Below are 20,746 nucleotides of genomic sequence, written 5' to 3' on the forward strand. Positions count from 1 at the left end.
TTGATGGAGGTACACTTTCACGTAAGAAGGAATTATTCAATAGGGAAATGTGCTTTATTCTCCTTGAAATTAAAATTATTTAACTCTAGAAGGGACAACGTAAACTGACGACATAATTAATATAGTGTTGTGGCGTCTTTAAGACACGGATGTGACATTCCTTTTTCGTTTCAAAAAACAGGATCAAATGAAAATACGAAAACACGTGTCGTAACTCGTTGCCTAACCTTTCATTTATGGTACGCACCCTTTAACATAGGTAGCGAAAGCTCGATGGGACCTTTTTTATGTCATAATACACATCCTGATATACCCATCCATTTTTTTGTTGTGTTTTCTAATAAACTCCTAATCGAAAGCGACAACCATTTCTACCATCTGCATTTTCTAGCTCTGTCTTCACGCGCTATGCATTACCACCGGTGTGTTAATGGTGAACCCTTTCCACAAACAAACACGTGGGACGCGTATCTCTTCATCCATCTTGTGTTTCGTGCGTGGCCAGTATGATGGAGATGCGTTCCTTTTCCCCCCGGCTTGCACATTCGACTCTGTACCGGAACCATTTATCTTTGCCCGGTCGCCTAATATTTCTTCTAGTCTTCCAACTCCGTCCTTGCAGGCGATCACTTCGGCAAGGCTCGGTATCAAATTAATTTCTACGGATATTTAACGCATGTTTTACACCAGAACACGCGGGAGCGTGCGCGTACACACTACCTCACTGTTTTGGCTGCGTATTTCACCAAACTGTGCAGGAGTAAAAGAAGCGGCCTTTTCGGTTTTCGGAAAGGGTAGCGACGGGTTTCTTGGTTGGTTTTGGTTGGTTGCCTAGAACCGCGCCTCGCTGCCATCAAACGTGCGATAATTTATGATTTCTGTACGCATTTTCATTAACTCGTTTAACTCGTGGTTCAGAAGTTGCTTGTTTTTTTCGTTTGTTGGTTGGCGTGCAACTACAGCAGTGCGTTTGTCTCTCGTACCATTGGGACCAGGCTGCAAAGGCAGAGCTGAACAGTGTTGGGTATGAGCGAGGAACCCTGCTAGCGAAGCGTAACCTCGTGATGATTGTGGAGGACTATTAAAATCATGCTTCATCAGTACAACACGGTGTGTGTGTGTGCACCCTCCTAACACCCAAGACACTTAGTTACCGGGGATGTTGCATCTTGTACTTGAGACGCCGTCTAAGCGAGACAATTTATAGGGACTACCCACATGGAAGCAACATCCTTTTCTTCTTGCGTGATTTTGGGAGATTTTACTCGAAATACTTCCATCAGAATACGAAGTTGCCTTAAGCACTGGTCCACAGAGACTGGCACGAATGATTTATACGAAGCCAAAGGTATGATTCATCATTCCAAAGGGTAACAAGATGGATATCTCCATGCTTACGGTGAGTTTTATGTGCAAATAAAATAAATTTACCATGTTAAAACTTAGTACCACACTGTACAAAACAGTGTATGCAGTTGGCATTCGTTCGGTTCAACTATTTTTGACCTCAAAGCTATTCGTTCCCGCCGTACCACGACACCATGACTTGCCTGGCGGAAGAGTGCAAAAGTGTGCTCCTCCAATGTACTCCCCTTGGGGGGAGCATTTGGTAGCCGCTCTCGTCAAGTAGCTTCCTCCCATTAACACACAACTCATTACTCATTAATGTCATCATAATCGAGTTTAATTAGTGTGGAGCTGCATTTAGCGCGAGTGGCACACTGCAACAGGAAGGGATTGGTTGTACACGTCAAATTGTGGTAATTAAAATATTAATTAACATAATAAGCCACACCTGACTGAAGGGGCGTTGCGACTTGAGTGACATTAGATGCTTCTTAAGCCCTCGAACGGATCAATGTCACAGCACCGGAAAGTGACTTCGCGAGCCACACCTAAAAATGATGGGGCGAAGGGATGGTGTTTGCCCGGTAAAAGAAGCCATCAACCGTCTGTCATGTCGCATTTTGTCACCCTGTCAAGAAGGTACAAATTAACCCGTTCTTGTTATTTTTGTTTTCGGTGGGATTGGTCTCGTTGTTGTCGTCGGGTAATCTCCGGGAAATTGTTTGAGTTGCTCCAAAAAGTGACACCATTATGACAGATAATCGAAACAAGAAGGTTTTATGTGTTCGAGTGAAGCTCCGATTTATAGGCGTTGAAAGGATGGATTGAAGATATCAATTAGCATGTTTGAAAAGTGTCCTCACCGCCCGAGTTTCGAGTTGCTTCGGTGGTGGTGGCGAAAAGTATACATTTCATTTCCAATGCTTCAAGGAAGGCTGACGGAAAATTTGGCCAAATTCATACGAGTCATCGAGAAATGCGAATAATGCTCTTTCCTCTCTCTCTTTCGGGGTGGCGCGTGTTGGATGGGAGGCAAATATTTCCTCCTTTAACCTTTCGGGCTGCGCAAATATGCAAAACAACAAATAGTCTAGTGGCGTGAACCGAGATGAAGGAGGGAGTGTGTGTTCAGCGGCTGCTACTGCTGCTGCTCGATATCGTTTCCCGCTTCGGGACCCGTTCGCGATCGACGATCCCGAACAGATAAATTATACCCCGTTGTAATCTCATCAATTTGGGTGTTATACAGATCGTTTAAATTAGAGCAGTACCGTTTCTTGGAGTGTATCGTACCGCCACCGCGACCGGGACCCGAATTGTGTGTGTGTGTGTGTTTGAACCCGAAAATAATTTCCGCACACGAGAAGAATGCCACCAATTCGGTGGAAAAATGTTTGAGGGCATGCTTTGCTGATATCCGCGAACGCCCGGCATGCAAACTGCCTAGGAGAGGTGAAAAGCATCGTCGCTGTCGTATGGTGTGAGGCCAACTCACCCCTCCCCCCCTCCCTTACCCATCCTGTTCTATTTTATTTGTTTCATCTTTTTGCTGCGCGTGCTTAAAACACCACAACATCGTTGTCACTATTAGCGTTTGCAATACGCACACGCAGGATATACGCAACAGGACTGAGCGGCCGCTGCCTCGGTTCGGGTATTTACCAATGTCAACAAAAATGTGAAACGCCACAAACAAACACAAAAATAGTCAAAAGAATAAACAACACATTCAAGTGAAGAGGGGCATGCTTTAAAAGCATTAGCCGCATAGGTTAAAGAGCCAAAATGGAGCAAGGAAAAAAGTGAAAGATTAAATGAATTTTAGCGTTCAGGCGAAAAATGCCTCACTGGCAACGAAGCGAACGGAACGGATCCGCGCGACAAAATTCTGGGTCCGAAATGCTAATACCGCCCCAACGAGAACTCCTTTTAAGTTTCGTTTGTTTTTTTTTTTTTGAAAATATGATACATTTAATTTTCCACATCACGGATGGATGGATTTAGATTTTTTATTGTTTTTCTTTTTAGTTTTACAGTTAAGAACCCGCTATGCTTCATAATGAATCATTCGTGGTACATTTTTACCATTATACTGGGTGTACGACCTTTGTCGTAGCGGTTTAAAGGTGCCTGGCCAAACGGCTTTCTATTATATTTAAATGTCTAAGTAGACCATTCTCTTAGTTGCTAAGTAAACAAACGTGTCCAGCACTATAAATTAAAAATCGCTACTTGTTTCTCTTTCGTATCAGTTCAAACCCCGTGCCTATGTTATGGTTCGATTGATTTAGCGTCGCAGATCGTGCGGTCAAATTGAATCACGCACGTGAATCACGACGCCTTGCTGGCTGTCATCGGTGTGGACACACGAACAAAACACACACGCACACTTGCACACAATTTGCTACATAATGGTGTGGTTGCCCTATTTGATAATGCTATTCAAAATATTTGCACCGTTCGAATGCATGAAATAGTCGAAATATTTGTCTACTGTTTACCATCCATCTTGGGGATGTTATGTTATAAGGGTAGAGGACGGCAAGAACGGTTGCGGGGGTGACGGGAAAAGGGGTGGGTGGGTTTGCGTAGAGGAAAGAGAGGATAGATGCCCGAGCGCTTCGAGACCGTCACATGCGCACGAACGGTGCTGTTAGCACCGAGTGTAGTACGAACACCGACCGACAGATGGCGGCATCAGCTTAGTCGTGGTGCGAGAGCGATTCGGTTTAAATTATGCATGTAAACTATTTGAAAAATGTCCACTACTGAAGTGTTGCTAGGGTGGGGAAGCAAACGATGAGAAACTTGCTAAATGTCTCTATTTTGTGGTTGATGCTAATTTGTTTTCGAAGGGAGATGCGTTACAAAAAAAAACCTTTTCGGTAGTTATGTAGAAGGAAAAAAACACATCTTTCGACCAAGGTCGGAGAGATGCTGCTAGAGGGGGATGTTATAACACGATCCGAATTTTGATCGAGTCGATCTAATGTGTTTAAATTATTTATTTTATTTTAACAGCACCTTGAAGAACGTGCGAAACATAGCGATGGTACATTTTGCTGTCTGCCAGTAGATAAATTTGTCGCCGAGTGGATTCAACCGAGTGCGAGCAGGGATTGTTCTAGCATAGGAAAGAAAATGAAACTGTTGTTGCCTAAAAATTGTGCGCTCCACCTCAGCCTGACATTCCTTTGCCCTGTGGGGTTTGTTGCGGGAGCGAAAGAAACAGGAAAGTAAAGCTATTCAAGGAAAGCAACGTGTAAAAATTCGACAATACTACCAACCCCTTCCCGGGGGCGGGAAAGAATCGTACAGTGTGGGGCAATACTGTTCTCGGGTGGGTTCGTTTGTTGAAATTTCAATTATTGTCAGCACAATTTCGTCGTACGCCCCCACGGAAGTCGCACAGTTTAATGGTGCTGTTTGCTATGTATAAACGGACTCATATGAATGTACGTAAATTAATTTACGCATCATCAGTAGGATACCTTGCACAATGAAGGCATCATCCGATCGTCCGAGAGACCGTTTATATTATAACGTAATGGTCAAAAAGTGCCTGTTTTTAATTTTTCTATAATCGTTCTTATTAACGTCACTTAGTAATCATTAGTATATCTATGAGAGCTAGAAGAAATTGGCGACTTTTGATTAGAGTTTTTTTTCCTTTCATTTTTATAGCTAAGGACATCTGAAAAGAAAAGAGTGTTACTCCTTTTCGACATGATCAGTTCCAATAGGGGGGACGGTTAATTTTTCCCGTGGAGACATGCAAACCCCCTTTTTACAATGCGTGACGGTTGCCATTTTAAACTTTCGCTGTTCGCACTCCTGCACCGCTACCCGATCCTCCGATGGGGTCCCCAATCAAAGATCCGATCGCTCTGATGGGTTTCCAGTTTGAAATTCCTTCGGTCGACTTCGATGACTGCGCTGCTGGGATAAAGTAAAAACTCAATTGCCGCACCGGTGCCGACAGTCGTTATGTTTTGTTTTGCTTTTCCCGCGTCCAGAAAGATCGTTCGCGGGAGATTCGTTTGGCGAAAACGCTGAAACCAATCGCACACTGTGCGACGAACGGAACCACCGAATGGTCATCTTTGCCGGAAGGAATAAAGGCTTCTCGCCGCCTTTTCTCCCTTTGGTAGTGAAGTGTTCCATCGGTCCCCCGTCGGTATGTGCCCCGTTTGCCCCGTGAGCGTCTTGTAAAGTGAGGAACAAAAAAAAACTTTGAAATCGTTTTGCTTGTTGGCAACTTAAGAGTTCTCGAGCGCGAGCGGGAAAAATGAGAAGGAGATGCACAGAGATGTTGGGAATTTTCGCGTGATGTTTTTTTTTTGCTCTTTGCCGTCCTCCGGTTTTTGTTTTGTTGCGGCTTTTCTCTCTATCTCACTTGATCGAGGGCTAGCTTTTCTTGGTGTGCTGTGCCTTCCACCTGCGAAGAATGCGCGCGACCCTTCCACCCATCCAACCCCGAGGCGGTTCGGGAGGGAAATTATCGAAAGCTGGAATGTCGATGCTTGTTTAATTAGATTTTTCCAACAATTTTCGGCTGAAACCATCGCGCTTGTGTGAACGATTTGTGTGCGAGGGGAGAGGAAATGCAATGCATAGAAGAGTGGAAAGGAAAGGAAGGGTGGAATCGGTGGTTGGGAGACTTCCCGAGAGAACGTCCGTTGGTTTGGTCCCGGATGTGAAGTTGTTTAACAGGTTGTGTATGTGCACTGTCGAGAACCAACTGTTTCTGTGGGATATTTGATTGAAGTTATGCTGTGCATGTGGAGTTGCATACAAAGTGCATTGCGGGATTTATGTTTGCTATACGGAGTAATTGGTATTGTTAGTTAAAATGCAACTAACCAATGCGATGATAATCAGTATGAGTTTATTAAAAGATGATAGAGGTCAAATATTTCATGGTACTTGAAAAATTTCAAACTATTACTAACATCGTTGAAATATTTCACTTGATTGCAAAAAAGTTTCAATCGACTAATACTCTCGTGCGTTATGGTCTCGTTTGTTTCTGCAGGATACAGTTCGATGTCGAGTAGAAATTTCCCTCCTTCATTCTGGAACAGCAACTACGTTCCACCAACACCTGCCCCAACGCATCACCAGGTAAGAGGACGCAGTCTTTTCACTCTGATTTCCCTGACTGCTGATGTAACGTGAAATGTTCTCGCCCTCGCTTTTCGCAGGTTTCCGACCTTTACTCCACCGACGGTGGTTATTCGGCGGATCCGTGGCATGCGGCACACTACGGTTCGTACGCACACGCTGCCCATGCGCATGCCGCACACGCCCACGCGTACCACCACAATATGGCCCAATATGGCAGCTTACTGAGGTTACCCCAGCAGTACGGACACACGTCCAGGTGAGTAGCGTGGCGATTGAATAGATGTTGAACAATCCATCCACTTATAGGTTCTCTTAATTTGGAAGAATTAAATATACATTATTATGCTGTTTCGATATTGGAACATTGTTTGATTTTTGAACATTTCTTTGCATTTTTAGGTTACACCACGACCAACAGACGGCACACGCATTAGAAAGTGCAGCGGCGTACACGAGCTATCCAACGATGGCAGGTTAGTACAAAGTCGACTTTCTACAATGTTGAGTTATTTAGTTGTGCTTCGACACGAAGGAATTAAGGTCCCAAAGACTTTATTCAGAATGGGGAATCCAGCCGTGATGCACAGTCCATTCCAGCTAACTCTTCTAGGAGATGCACCGTTGGTTATGAGCGAAACATTTAATCGGTTCATTTCTAACATCGCCATTTGATGTCCATGCCGTTGGAATCTCCGTACCTTTTTTTTGGGACGCACTCCATCATTTGTTTTCTCGTCTTTTCATCACTTTTTCGAATTCGTTTTCTCGCTCAACATTCCGACGGCAATTTATGCTTTGTTCTCTGTTCGTCAGGTTTGTGGGCTGCATCCATCGGGCCATTCGGTTGGACACTCTCGTTGCATAGCCTCCACAGGAGATGGTGTTCATGGTGGGAGAATACAGTTGATTTACATGGGAAAGAGATGCAATCCATGGCGCGCTTGTATTTGGGTGCATTTGGTTTTTATTTTTGTTGCGGTTGTCCAGCCATATCGTGCCATGTATCTCTGGACGGTAATCGTGAAGTGTTTCAACAGCAAAATGATAAAGCAAGAGCATTGCCGTCGGTACTTTTTGTTGTGAACCGCTTGAACCCCTTTCGATTATTAACAAAGGTACAAATGATGTACTTACAAGCTAGCGAGATCTATTGATTTGATTAGTATCAGATTTAGAAGGTTTGGAGATTATCGTAATTGTGTTCATCAAACAGCATTTATGAAGTCTTTGATCGTACCGCATACGGACATATTTTCCCCAATGACTTAATGACTTTCGTCGATTAAAGATCTTTCATATGTATGTACTTTACAGATTTAGTGAGTTGCTTAATCATAGAAGTCGAATCTGAACTGTATTTTTTTAACTTCCAGTCGAGTAGGCTCAAGTGCCTCAATTTTTTGCTTTCATCCTCCTGTGTCGCAGTGAGTGGAAAAATTTGTTAAATTGAACCATCCGAATTCTTATTCTAATGCACTCGGAACATTACCCACAAATCCCCACAGCGAGAGCAGTGGGAGCAGTGTATTTTAGCTCGCTGTTTCGGTAGCGCAATATCACACAACAGACCACGGTTCTTCTTATTTTCGATGTCCACCACCCGCCACCACACGGTGTAGCTTCCGACGATACGCAGTGCCGAATCTGGCAGTGGAATGTGTGGAATGCGATTTGAAACAAGCGGCGCGACTACGATGAAGCTAAAAAAAAGCATCCGTCCAAGCAGCGAGTTTTAAAAGTGGTGCAAAAGAGATCGAAGTAGTCAGAGAGAAGGGTTTTTTTTTCTGTTGTTGTATGGCTGGCCGTTGTGCCCGTTGCTAGTAGTGTGTTTTTGGCGGTGGAGGCAACGCGCGAACCTTGCGCCGAAAAGTGCGCGAGCAAACATACCCGTCGAATCGGACGCAGCAATCGAAAGAATGTCACCGGGAGTCATCGCTGTCGTTGTCGTCGTCGTCGTCAGGTTCGGCCGTGTTGTCGATCGCGACAGATTTTCCGATGACATCTCTACGCTACTGGGTTTTTTTTTGGGTTATTGCTGTTGCTGGTGTGTTCTTACGCGAGGTTAGAATGGAAGCAAGGTATAGGCGGACATTTCGCGAGTTTCAACGCGTGTACCGTGTGTGGTGTGTATGTGCGTATGCTACACACCCGTCGGTCATGCCGAGCAGTACCAGCGGTGCGAGCGAAATTGGGCTTTGGAATGCATTTGGTTTGCCGTTTTCGTCACCGCGCAGAACATTAGCTCTATATCTAGCTAACTAATCGATAACGATGGGACAAACAAAAAACAGCACCAAATAAAACATAAACACATTCAGGATTGCGATGAAATGAGAACCTCGGTTGGTGCCGCCGGGGGATGTCGACGTTTCCATCATAAATTATCATAAATGCTTCCGAATGGACATTGCGGCATGATTAGAAACTATCGCACAACCGGGCGGGTAGAATTCAAGGCGAACACGAATTTACCGACGCTCTTTTGGCTTTTGTTTGCGGCGGCGGCTTTCTTTGACTGGACGTTGTGCTTGTGCTTTCGCTTGTTTCGGGATCGTTTTTAGTGAGCGTGGTGTGCTTTGCCGCCTGTGGGTTTCTGGCACCGGTCGGATATGAGATTGGCCGTCATTATGATGGATGGCATGTGGTCCGTGTTAACTTGTAAACCCGCATCGGTGCGTTGTCAATCCGATCGGTTGCCATGACAACGAACCGACCGCAGAAAGATGAAGTGACAGGTAATCGCCTGTTGACAGCAGATAAAACTGTTAAACTGTCAAGTAGGTAGTTCCAACAAAAAATAAGTTAGTAATCAGATTGACAGCTGGGTTTAGTAAGGTTTAGAAAGATATTAGTTAATGATTTAGAAACATACATCTTATCGCTTTAGTGTGAATCAATATTTTGCGGGAAGAGTGTTAAAGTTGCTCAAACAAAAAAAACAGGCCCCAACAAAGTTTGTTCTCCGAGCAAACGAATGCTGTTTCTGACGTTATGGAACATACCATCAGCAAGAGCAGTACAAAACACGTGTATGCGAGAGAGTACGATCTGACACACACGCATGAACTCACCTTCAAGTCATGGATTTGAATCTAATAGCACTCAAGCAACGACATCGTCACCGTTTCCTGTTTGATCTAAACTTTGTCCTTTTAGGTTGTGTCGCAAAGACCGTCCGAAGAACCCGACCGGTGACTGACGGCGGTGTGTTTGGGTGTAGGGGGTGGAGTGCTGAGAGCACTGGGGACATAAATAATTGCATTTTCCTTTCCCGTCATGAATAAACTTTGACCCGAGATGCAAAGTAAAAACCCCCCGGACACCGCGTACTCTTCGGAAGCTACTTCCCAAGCCTTTTAGCGTTCATGGGACGTTCCTTCCGATGGTTCTTCGGTTCGTAGAAAAGCGGTTCCAGATTAGACAGTGGAAACTAATATATCCTGGACACAACACTGACAACATGGTGTCGCTTTCGTGTGCGTCTCCTTGCTGCCCGGTGTGCGGTGCCCGTGTTTCGCCACTTGACAGACCAACAACTTTCCCGTATGTGTACGAACGAACGCAATACTTGTTTTGCCTTCGGTATACGGAATGGGAAAATTTATGTGACACATGAAAGAAAAGTTCTTCTTCGTTTGCAACCGCTTTTGGATCGGGATCCATTTTCCTGGTTCCCTGGTTCGGATCTATACGACCGGTGGAAACGTGTGTGTACATCGTAGACATTGTTGGAGGACAGTCACAGGACGAAGGACCGATCCCAGGAACCCTTCTTTTTCGAGTGGGCGCTATACTATGAATTTTCTCGTACGCTTTGAAACAGGACATTATGCTTTGTATCGTCACCCGGGGGGTTCGGTGTTGGTACAAGAACTTGAAACGTTGAGCCAAGTGAAGGATATGGTTCTATGCGTATCCGATACGAGGGGCGTTATCCTTTGGACCTAGTTTTTGTAGATGCTTGTATGTGTGTAGGATGATTTGTAAGCTATTCACACACTCAGTTCCGGGTTAAACATGCACGGCAAGCGTCTCCATTACACTCTCCTTGCATGTGTTAAAGAAGTCACTCTTCTCCATGGCCGCTCGGTATCGGTTTGTGCGATGAGAAAGCATGCATACAACCTTCCATGATGGTATCGATTGTTGTGTACGGTCGAAAATATATTACTTGTCGTTTTGCTTCTAAGCTTTTACAAAGGAAGCGCTCTAAATCATTGTATTTTAAATGGTCCAAAAATCACAATAATCGAAAGGCCATAAATAACGAAAATCAAAAGAAAACATCTTACGGGCTAACCACCATGCAAAACTGTTTGGTGCCGTACATGATAAAGTGTTGGTATGTTTAATTTATGACCACCGGGAGCATCTTTCCCTACTGCGGCGTTGCCGAGTATTGAAATTAGAAATCTGACCACTTTGCCGAACGTGAAGAGACATAAGACTCAGGCAATTAATTACAGAAAAAAAACAGCACATGAATTTAGTACATTCCAAATATGAAGTAATGAATATTTTTTCCCATGCTAAATGGTTCCACACTTTTTCATTTTAGGCGCAAGGCGGGCCGTGAACAAAATGGCATCATCAAAAGCATTTGTGAATTTGGGGTGGAAATGAAACCACATTTATCAAACGGAAAGGAAAATGCGTGAAAACTTTATGCCAAAGGGGAAAAAATACTTCGAAACAGCTTCATGCGCATCCTCTTATGCGTCTTTGATATTTGCCGCCCTTCCCCTTAAGCGGAACCGGTGGGGTGCCAGTGTCCATCAAAATAATTTTCCTGTCCATCATTTCAAACGGGCGATGATGAAAGCGGATGATAAAGTGAAGAAAAGCGAATCTCATTTCGGAACGCGGAGAAGAATTGGGAAAAATTCTTCATTGAGTTGGTGGGGGTTTGCTTTTTGGCTTTTCATTCGCACACGAAATTAAGCAATAGTGTGTGCAAGTGTGTGTGTGTGTGGGGGGTGACTCCACTGGCAGTTTAATTTAATGTGCATCATTTCCCTTCATTCATAAGTCCGTAAGTTTTTACCAAAGAAAAATGGGCAGGAAAAGGAGGGTAAAAAGTGTGTGTAATTTGATGGCGGACCAAAATTCGTTTCAAGGCGCTTATTATTTGGTTTCGAAATTGCAGCAATTATTCATTCGGTTCGTGGGCACACACTAGCTTAAAAGTTTTACACAACCTACAGATACTCTCATGCGCACAGGACACGGAAGGGAGCCCATTTCGAACTTCCTACTCACGCAAAGGCGAAGGGTAATTAATTTAGTAAATGGTTAATATTTGCCGCTAGAACTAGCCGTCTGGCCTTTGTGTGTTCGAAGGCGAACGGGATTAAGACAGATGGTTTTTTTATATAGACCTAAACTTTACTATAATGTTTAAACGCAAACACGTTTTGCATGAAACATCTTTTCGGTGGATGTATGGTCACTTTTGACTTCAAAGTTCAAAAACCACAAAATCACCAACTACCGGTCTATTTTATATAACGTCCCTCTTGAAACAGCTTTGCGTCCTGAAGGCAAAGTTGGTTCCGTTCTTTTATGGCTTCTTCTTTGGTGTGTCCTTTTTCGGTGACCGCCGGTCAGTCCGAAAGAAGCCAGAAGAATCAGATGGGGAGGAAATAAATAATTTACTGCTCTCTCTCCCCCGGGTTCGACCAATTGCAATGGACGAACCGCCACCGTGGGGACCGATTACATTTGCTCTTTTGCCGAGGACACGCCCTTCGATGGTGGTGTGTTGTTGTTGTGTTGTGGCCACCGCATTATGTTGGCGCACACAATATATTTGCGGCGGCGGTGGTGGCAGCACGCTGGGCCAACGGTTCGATGGAAAGGGTACTGCCATAAAGCCCATACTCTTTTTCTGGAGTCGATGTAGCCCTTACATTGACTGTGTGTAGCGGGCTGTAATATTACATTCGGTGCATGGGCAATGAGGCATTTTATTTCGAGGCCATTCCGGTTGGTAGTATGATAAAATATAATGTTATTGATTGTAATTGAGGTGTTTTATTGATGGTATAAATCTTATGGATATCATTACTACTCTCCTAATGGTAAGAGACTGAAATAAATGCATATTTATTTAAGTTGAAAATTTGTAATTTTGCATTTTGTCGAACCTTATTGGCAATATTCTTTTTACCGATTATATGCGAGGAAATGCGTTATTAATCTCATTAAAAAGTGGTAAAAGGATATCAACACTAAATTTAAATATGACTTATTAAAAAAAACACGTAAATGTAATATCTCTCAAACGATTTACACGAAATGCCATTATTTTAGCAACTGTGAGTGGCGCCATCTATTGACCGGAATCATTACTACGCAAACTGCCAATAATTTTTGCTCATGCGGTTCTTGCCGAACGGTATCACTCACAAATGATTTTTAAGCATTAATACATGAATACATCAATTTATACTCCGTGAATAAATGTGTTTAATGTAAATATTCGTGTGGATTAACGTTGTTATTTGTTTTATCTTTTCGTTCCAGGATTAGAAGCACAAGTACAGGAATCGTCGAAGGATTTGTACTGGTTCTAGATAGTCAAAACTGTTGCAAAACGATATTTGCGTCAGGTAAATCAGCATGACGAAGCGAACGTTCGTTAGTTATAAAACTCTGCTCTAGCAAAGGCACAGAAAGAAGAAAAAAAAAGAAACAATATATACAAAGATGCAACCTTATACATTTGTAAGTGCGCAAGATTGGCGGTTCTTTTTTCGGTACAAAGCAAAGCTAATACGCACGATATGGACAAAAAGGGAACCGAAAGCATTGAAATGACATTGAAACTCTGTGCAAAACGTTGGGAAAATCTTATCGACTGAAGAAAGACAACACGCGCGGCAGCGACGTTTTGTGCTTATTTTGTACAACTTCACACACACCTCCTTCATCCACATATGCGAATCGTTTTGCCTATCCCCTTAGCCCCTGTGTATAGTAGTGTAATAATATTAAACTAGAATTCCGGAGCCTACGATCGTTTCAAGGAAGGAAGGTGCAAGTTCGTGTTTTTTCCGCTGGTGAGATTAAGCCCAGTCTGGAGAAAAGATGATGTTTGACAGGAAGAATACACAAGAAACAGTCTTTTACGCTGTGTATAACGAAACAGGCATGTTAGTAGCGTAAGGATAAAAGGAAAAGGGAGTAAAAGTGGAAATGTATAATCAAAATCGAATGAGCTCACGGTCCCAAGACAGTTGATGAAAAGACAGATAGAAAAAAACCGAACGTTAGTTATAGAACAGTGGTTAACAACTCGGTAAGACACAACACAAACCAAAACCGTGTGTGTAAATGTGCATATTTTTAAAAGTGTGGTGCGTCACGGATATTAATTGTATTTTTGTTGTTTTTGCGAGCACTTTTGTTTGATCCAGCAAGTCTTCTATCCTATGTTGAAATGTTCTTTTAGTGTTCGGTTTGAAGCAGAGAAATACAACCGCAACCGAGAAGGACATTATTAACACGGCGATGTAAAATAAAGGTACGAGAAAACTATGTAAAATGCAGCAGAAAGCGTTGCGTGCGAAGATAAACAAAGACAAATTTGTTAATTTCATGCTATTTTTCTACCACAATGTAACCAATATAGTGAAGCGATCGTAAATAATATGGCGAGAGGGAGAAATAGAGAGAATCGACCGAAAAGGCAAACTACTGTTCGTACGTTAACTTTTGTGAATAATTACAACACGCCATGGTTAGCTATTTGGGATTGAAACTTTAAATTTGTCTAATGAAGCGCGCCTCACGAAGCATCATACACTTTTGGGAGGGAAATGTACGTTTGTCTAAAATTGTCTCACTTTCATATAAAAGCAAAACACACAACTCAACATTATCACACAAATGCACACGGATTTATAAGCCACAAGTCGGGAAAGAAGGTGGTGCCGATCAGGCGTTTAGTTATTTTAATTGTATAAAAATACAACTAACGAAATCAAAATCACCAACCAATCCTTCTTATACAATAGTAAGACCACTTATGAAATATCCTACAGAGCCGTGTATTCGTTGAGACAGACAGGAGCAGCGAAATTTTCTATCTATGACGGAAAAGATTTAAGAAGGACACGAAAAGAAATAGAATTAAAAAAAACGTGTAAACTGATGATATTAGCATGGCGAAAGAAGCACTCTCGAACTTAAACTGTCACACAACACAAAACTATACATATATTATATATACACACAAATTATCACTCATCCAAAATGTGCAAGTATATGAGATCGAGAAATAAATGAAAACAAGAAAAAAAAACAAACACGTTCGGAAATGAAAATTATTATTAAGTTTGCAATTTTGATTGAAATGTCCGAAAGAGGAAGCATTGCATTTTAATGCCCATAAGATTTGTTCGCCTGTCCCTATGCCGTATGCACTCGTGTGTTTCTCTCTCCATCTGGTCGTACAGCGCAGCAGTGTTTTGTCACGCTTAGCGCCAGTACGATCTGTATGAGTCGCTGACGATCCCACAACGGTTCCAATTAAACGGAGAAGAAGCAGCACACACCGAAAGGACAACCATTCCCATTCGATACGCCAGGCGACCTTTCATCCGCTCATTAATCATTCTCTACTGTTCCCGGTGGCAGGTTGGTGTCCCTAGTTGTTGTTTTTTTTTCTTTGTTACGACCCTAGATCCTGACATCGTTGTACCGATCTCATCTGCGTTCCCATCGAAAATCGATCCCGAAAAACAAAAAAAAAAAGAGGAAACAAAACTAAACTCCGCAGCAGCAGCAGGATGCACACAACGTCCCGAAAAACCGCCTCGCATTCCCGTATAAATTAATACACGTTTAATTGATAAAGTGTAATGCGTTGTCAAATGTCAGAAAAACTGATTTATTGCCCAAAACATGTTAATTATGGTCTGGCGAACCGTTCACCCCGCGGTTGATACACATGCATGCGCGTAGAAACCGCGGCACGTCCGGTGGGTTTCGTCAACGATGTTGCGCACTGGTGTGTACTGTACTGGCTAAAGTTCGTGTCGTGTTGTTGCTACAGGAAACAGGAAACAGACGATGCAGCGCAACAGGACAGATGAAACTCAAGAAGTAACAAAAAAGGCCGATTGCAGCCAGAGGACATCTCTGTTACAAAGTCACACTAAGCTTATAAGCATTAGTGATGTCCCGCAATTATTCTGATACTGATGCACGAGCGTCATGACCTTAGAGGTGCGCTAATTCTCCCACATTCTCACCATTCAGCAGTGAATAATGATCTGTTCATCAAACATCAACAGTTTGCATTTTACATTCAGACCGCAAAATGAAACATTCCACGATAAAAAGGGCGTTAATGCGTGGAGATATTATCGCCTCACGGTAACATGGGCAACCGTACATGGTTGGTATATGAATTCTTCTATAATATTCACAATTAACCAAAAACGAAATCATCTTGTGAAACAGTTGTGTGACAGGTTTTCTTGAAGATATCGTTTATGCAACATTCCTGAAGTTCCTTGCCTCTTAGGACAAACCGTACATGTACAACCGTCGACTTGCCTGGTTAAATCAAAGGACGCAAGCTATGATTGTAAAAAAAACAAAGAAACGTTAGAGTGTTTAACATTAAAATCTTCTCCGCTTGTAGACAACATGTGTGTATCCGAACCGGCCCGTGGAGGCCATTTATTATAAATTATGATGGAACAAAGTGAAACAGGGTTCTGGGGAAAAAAAGGTTCTGTGGCCTAATGGAGATACGCAAGAATATATCATTTGCAGCTTCTTTTTTTGTTGCTGGAGACAGTTGTCTAAGATGCATTCTTTGCAAATAAATTCCATTCCTCGTGTTATTAACGCATTACGCGGCTAATGTGTCTGTTGGTGAAAATGATATCGCAAACTTTGAGCACTCTTGTGAACTGATTAGAATGCTATTAAGAATGACTACGATGTATCTCAGTAAGCATTGAAAATGTATGCTACGACGACCCTACCGACCCTTTAATATACTACACACTGCAGGATAGACAGTGCGAGTGTGTTTTATGAGAATGATTTTTTCTCACGGTACCGTAGCAGACATGGCGACTCCAAAAACAAACTTGGTGAATAATGGAATTTATTCTGTTAACAAAAGTGACAAAGCTTACAAATTGCTTCGTTTGAGGTTAAGAAAATCGAATAAAAACAATCTTTATTATTATTTTAACCAGTTTTGTTACAATTTACGAATGATTAATTAAACAATTAAGAAAAAAAAACATTGGAAAGTTCACCTTGCATCGTTCGGAAAGTAACTCGCGCGTAGTTCGTTAAGTTAATTTTCGTTACTGGCGACTGTTACAAATAGAGCATCTTCTTTAATAATAATATTTAGAAATTAAGCATAGAAACCCATTCGGAGTTATTTCATCAACTTTTCCTGATGCTTCTTGGCACTAGAACAGAGTCGATAGAACAAGGTTAATCACTACTGAAATGTGTCATACCAATATGACATGTCCATGCACTACCGTATCGTTTGTCAGCATTTTTGTTTGATGTATTCATCCTCAATAGGTCTATCGGTTCGTAGCGTATCGGCTCATTCGGTGGTATTGAATATTTGATAATGCAAACACTCGGTTTTACACCGGGAGCAATAGCAGGCAACGGAAGTGTTGGCCCGGGATTGTATGAAGTATTAGTTGGACGCTGGAAACCATCGATACCGAAACGTTCCGTTGGATAGTTTCTACCTCTGATCACAGTAGACTGCTGTGGATTTTTCATATTAGTCGGTACGTTTGGGCGCAACTCAATTTTCCTTTTCTTCCTTTCTTGTTCCACACGCATCGCTTCAATGGCTTTCTTACGGCGTGCTTCCTTATATCTTTCGTAGAGTTGAATTTCCTCAGTCCGATCATCCAACTCACGCAGAATATCATTAGCCGCAACTTGATGGCCCCTTTCAAACGGTGTACACTTTTTTCCGACAATTTTTCTACCGATTGATTGGGTAGTACTCGGAAAATTACGATTGATTCCGGTAGCATCTGTGTACTGATTAGGTAGATTTGTTTCAACATTGAATGCGTCAAAATTCCAAGGCGTTGATATTTGTTGTACACCCACATTAGATGAAAAAGAATCTTTAGAATTGCCATGATCATAGAGTTTTTCCTTCGTGGTGTTCCATTCTTCAGCCATAACATTCCATTTGAATATTGGCAACTGGCTAGTATTGTTAAACTTGGTAGAATTAGCTGTATCCGAGACAACTTTTCTTATTGCACCTGTATCGTTGGTTGATGGTTCTGGTTCTTTTGCTTTTCCTGCGCATACGTTATCTTCATATTGCTTAGCACTTCGGGCCAAGTTATCAATTTCATTGATATTAGGAATTACAGTAGAGACAGTATTTTTAACACCTACACCACATGAATTAGTTACAAGTATCTGGGGTTTGCTCGATGTTTCTTTGACTTGAAGCATAGCAAGCTGTTTTTCAAGCCAGTTCATATTAGCAACCTTTGCACTAGTTGCCGAAATGGTGTGATCAGAAAGGGAATTATCTTTAAAGACACCGCAGTTGGCCCGGAAACCGACATCAACCTGTTCCACACTTATCGGACCAGTGTCTTTAGTAATCAATTTTTTACTACATGTCCCATTGATCGTTTGGAACGGCTTTTTGGCACCAAATACCTGTTTTTCGCCATCCGCAGATACCTTCACCGGTATCTTCACATTAGTTTCGCCATCTGCAAACACCCGGAACCCGGAAGAAATGGTTGCCTTCCCTATGTTTCGTCCATCTTTAGACGGTATATTAAGTTGGTGGCTTCGATTTACATCGATATCTGCACATTAAACGAGAGAAGCAATTATAATTTGATTGATCGAAGTAAAAAGGAGACTAAACGCTATGGCACAGTACTTACCTTTTAGCGGTCTCCGTTCTTTTGTCGTAAATTCACTAACCACCGGCTTATTGGTTTCCAGAGCCTGTATTCCAATCATTCTCGTTGATTTTCAATACTTTTTCGTTTTCAATAAATTTCCTCTACACAAGCGGAACACAAGCAGTATGAAGCGAAACACTTGCCGTTCTGACTAAGAATGGCTTGTGAAAATTTAATGCTAGGAGTTGGTCAGTTTGGCGCGAACTCTTGGATGGTTGCTATGGAAACGGACAATTCTGACCGCATACGCACAAGATGCAGAACACACACAGCTAAAGTGTGTGACACCTGTCATATGTCAAGGGAAATATCTTATCAGGGGTGTGCAATCAATATATGCGTGTGGCTAGCAGAAATGATCGGAATGAATGAGTTGCATCCGATGAAGCATTATCTGGAACTGTCCCAGACACTTTTGCCGCAAACCAAGACTTCAAAGCAGATGTAATACCCGGGTACATAACCTTTCCCAGCTTAAACCGTAATTGAATTTTGTGGAAAAGCTTGATGTGATGCAATTAATATAACTCTCAGCATTAATTTTAACAATCTTCCATGTGATTGCTGTATCAAAAGCATTGGGTAAAATTCGCATCCCATCTCCTTATCGTGGGAAACACATTCTCGAAGCAGATTGTTGACATCCTTGCGTACGGGTCGACATCGAAGAGCTGTTAATATCTATTCGCTCGACACGAGTTTTTAAAATCGTCGCAATATTTCAGCCATTAATTGACATCATTAAGAAAGACGCGAACGGACGACGGGTTCAAAAGCGGTTAACCATATGGCTACTTCGCGCGTACAGCTGGCAGATAAGTTTGGTCACTGACTAACGTTGTCCGAATGAAGGAGGTAGAATATTTGAAACATCATCCGCTGCGCTGTAACTTCAGGTTTACTTGCGAGCCTTCGCACGTTCTGCGCTTTTCCACTCATATTTATCATGGTGGCGCAAGATTAAGAGATGCCGCCCGAAATCTTTGAATTATCATGCCAAATATCAATCCTTCGAGGCGGTGGAATCGCCATTCGCACAGTCAGCCGGCACGGTATCCGCGTGCCGTGACACGGAATGCCCGAATGTGATCGCTGCTAAAACGACCGGTGTTTGTAAAATCGGATTATGGAATGTGGAACGGTACGCGTTTGCAAGGGTATGCCGAACGAGGGGCGCGGCGCGATTGGGTGTTGAAGAACTGAACAGGTTTTGCGCGTACCATTTGTGCTTTGCCGTTCCGGCGCCGTTTTCGAAACAAAACTTGGTGTGCTAATCGTTGGCCATTAGTTTTATGGGGGAGGCTCGATCCAATTATCGATTATGCTTATTAATCGAACCCGATTTGGGGTATGGAATTGGAAGTGCCAACAGTAAGGCTCGAGCGGTAAAGAATTTCATCCTCGGCTAGAAAAGAATGGCGACTGGTATGTCCAGAACGCTTTCTTTTCCATTCGCGTTTTTTCTCGAACAGTTGACGATCTCAGAACGATCGTATTCGAGATCTCAATTTTTTCGGTAGAATTTAAGAGCAGCCAAGCTCAGCCATCACGACGCGTTCCTGCGCGTTCGGGTGTATGCTGGTTTGTAGATCTTTAGCCGCACGGATACACGGCTCTACCGGCGCTCCGTGACAACATTAGATTAATCATTGTGGCAACCTGACCAGCAACGGCCAGAGATGATATTGATTGATCGTAGCCATCGTTTTCCCAAACGTGTAGAGTGCGTTTGCATGGCTCACAGTACCGCCATCCGACTGTCTTCGTCTTCGGGATCGCGACAAGGCGCTTGTAAATATCAATAATCGTGACGTGTACGATGAGTGGAAAAAACGCAGCAGGATAACATTTTTCGAATGCCTTCATCATCGTGCGCGCGCGCTGCCTTTGAGATTTCGGTGCTCGGTAGAACTGTCTGTCGATGGTGGTTACCGTACCATCCGTACGGTTCTTCATGCGGCTTCGACTTCATTGGTGGAAGTTATTTAAAACGCTTAAGCTTTGCGCAACGGGTAAGTACTTATTTATCAACACTCTGTCGATTCTTTCATACCCAATTAAGGTGTTTTTTTTGCCAAGCGCTTGTTCTGAGTGGTGTGTAGCTGAAAGTAAAATTTATACGGGCATTAAAACATTCATCAAATAGTAAGGTTACGTTGAACGTAATACCTACCCCCTCGAAGATCACATCTTCCAAATCCAACCCGTAACTACATTTCACACCTGATCTGGCACTTACCCTTCTCGGCGTTTGTATCAATTAAAATTTTACATATTTTAATTAATACCTAACCGTTCGCGGTGCATTGCTTCCTTCCGTG

The 20,746-nt window shown here is 42.7% G+C and overlaps 2 protein-coding genes across 2 annotated transcripts in view; one reads left to right on the forward strand and one right to left on the reverse strand.

Moving 5' to 3' along the window:
* LOC128716042 (protein vestigial) overlaps positions 1-13,049 on the forward strand; it is a 34,873-nt gene extending 21,824 nt beyond the window's left edge. The window contains exons 4-7 of the mRNA XM_053810965.1: positions 6,383-6,471; positions 6,552-6,730; positions 6,874-6,947; positions 13,000-13,049. Of these exons, the coding sequence (XP_053666940.1) occupies positions 6,383-6,471; positions 6,552-6,730; positions 6,874-6,947; positions 13,000-13,049 (392 nt within the window). The remainder of the gene's footprint in view (positions 1-6,382; positions 6,472-6,551; positions 6,731-6,873; positions 6,948-12,999) is intronic.
* Positions 13,050-16,944: 3,895 nt separating this feature from the next.
* On the reverse strand, positions 16,945-18,483 carry LOC128716266 (uncharacterized). The gene is made up of 2 exons (XM_053811187.1): positions 18,405-18,483; positions 16,945-18,323 (listed from the first exon to the last, which is right to left on the reverse strand). Exons 1-2 carry the CDS (start codon positions 18,481-18,483, stop codon positions 16,945-16,947), a joined length of 1,458 nt encoding a protein of 485 aa, XP_053667162.1.
* Between the last annotated feature and the right edge of the window lie 2,263 nt (positions 18,484-20,746).

Source organism: Anopheles marshallii, chromosome 3 (assembly GCF_943734725.1).
Source record: "Anopheles marshallii chromosome 3, idAnoMarsDA_429_01, whole genome shotgun sequence".
Classification (NCBI taxonomy): domain Eukaryota; kingdom Metazoa; phylum Arthropoda; class Insecta; order Diptera; family Culicidae; genus Anopheles; species Anopheles marshallii.

What these genes read in the sequence shown, in the direction of transcription:
- LOC128716266 (XM_053811187.1), bottom strand. Translation starts at nt 18,483, where the DNA reads ATGATTGGAATACAGGCTCTGGAAACCAATAAGCCGGTGGTTAGTGAA. An exon ending in AGAACGGAGACCGCTAAAAG is followed by an intron (nt 18,324 to 18,404) that starts GTAAGTACTGTG and finishes TTTAATGTGCAG; the next exon opens with ATATCGATGTAAATCGAAGC.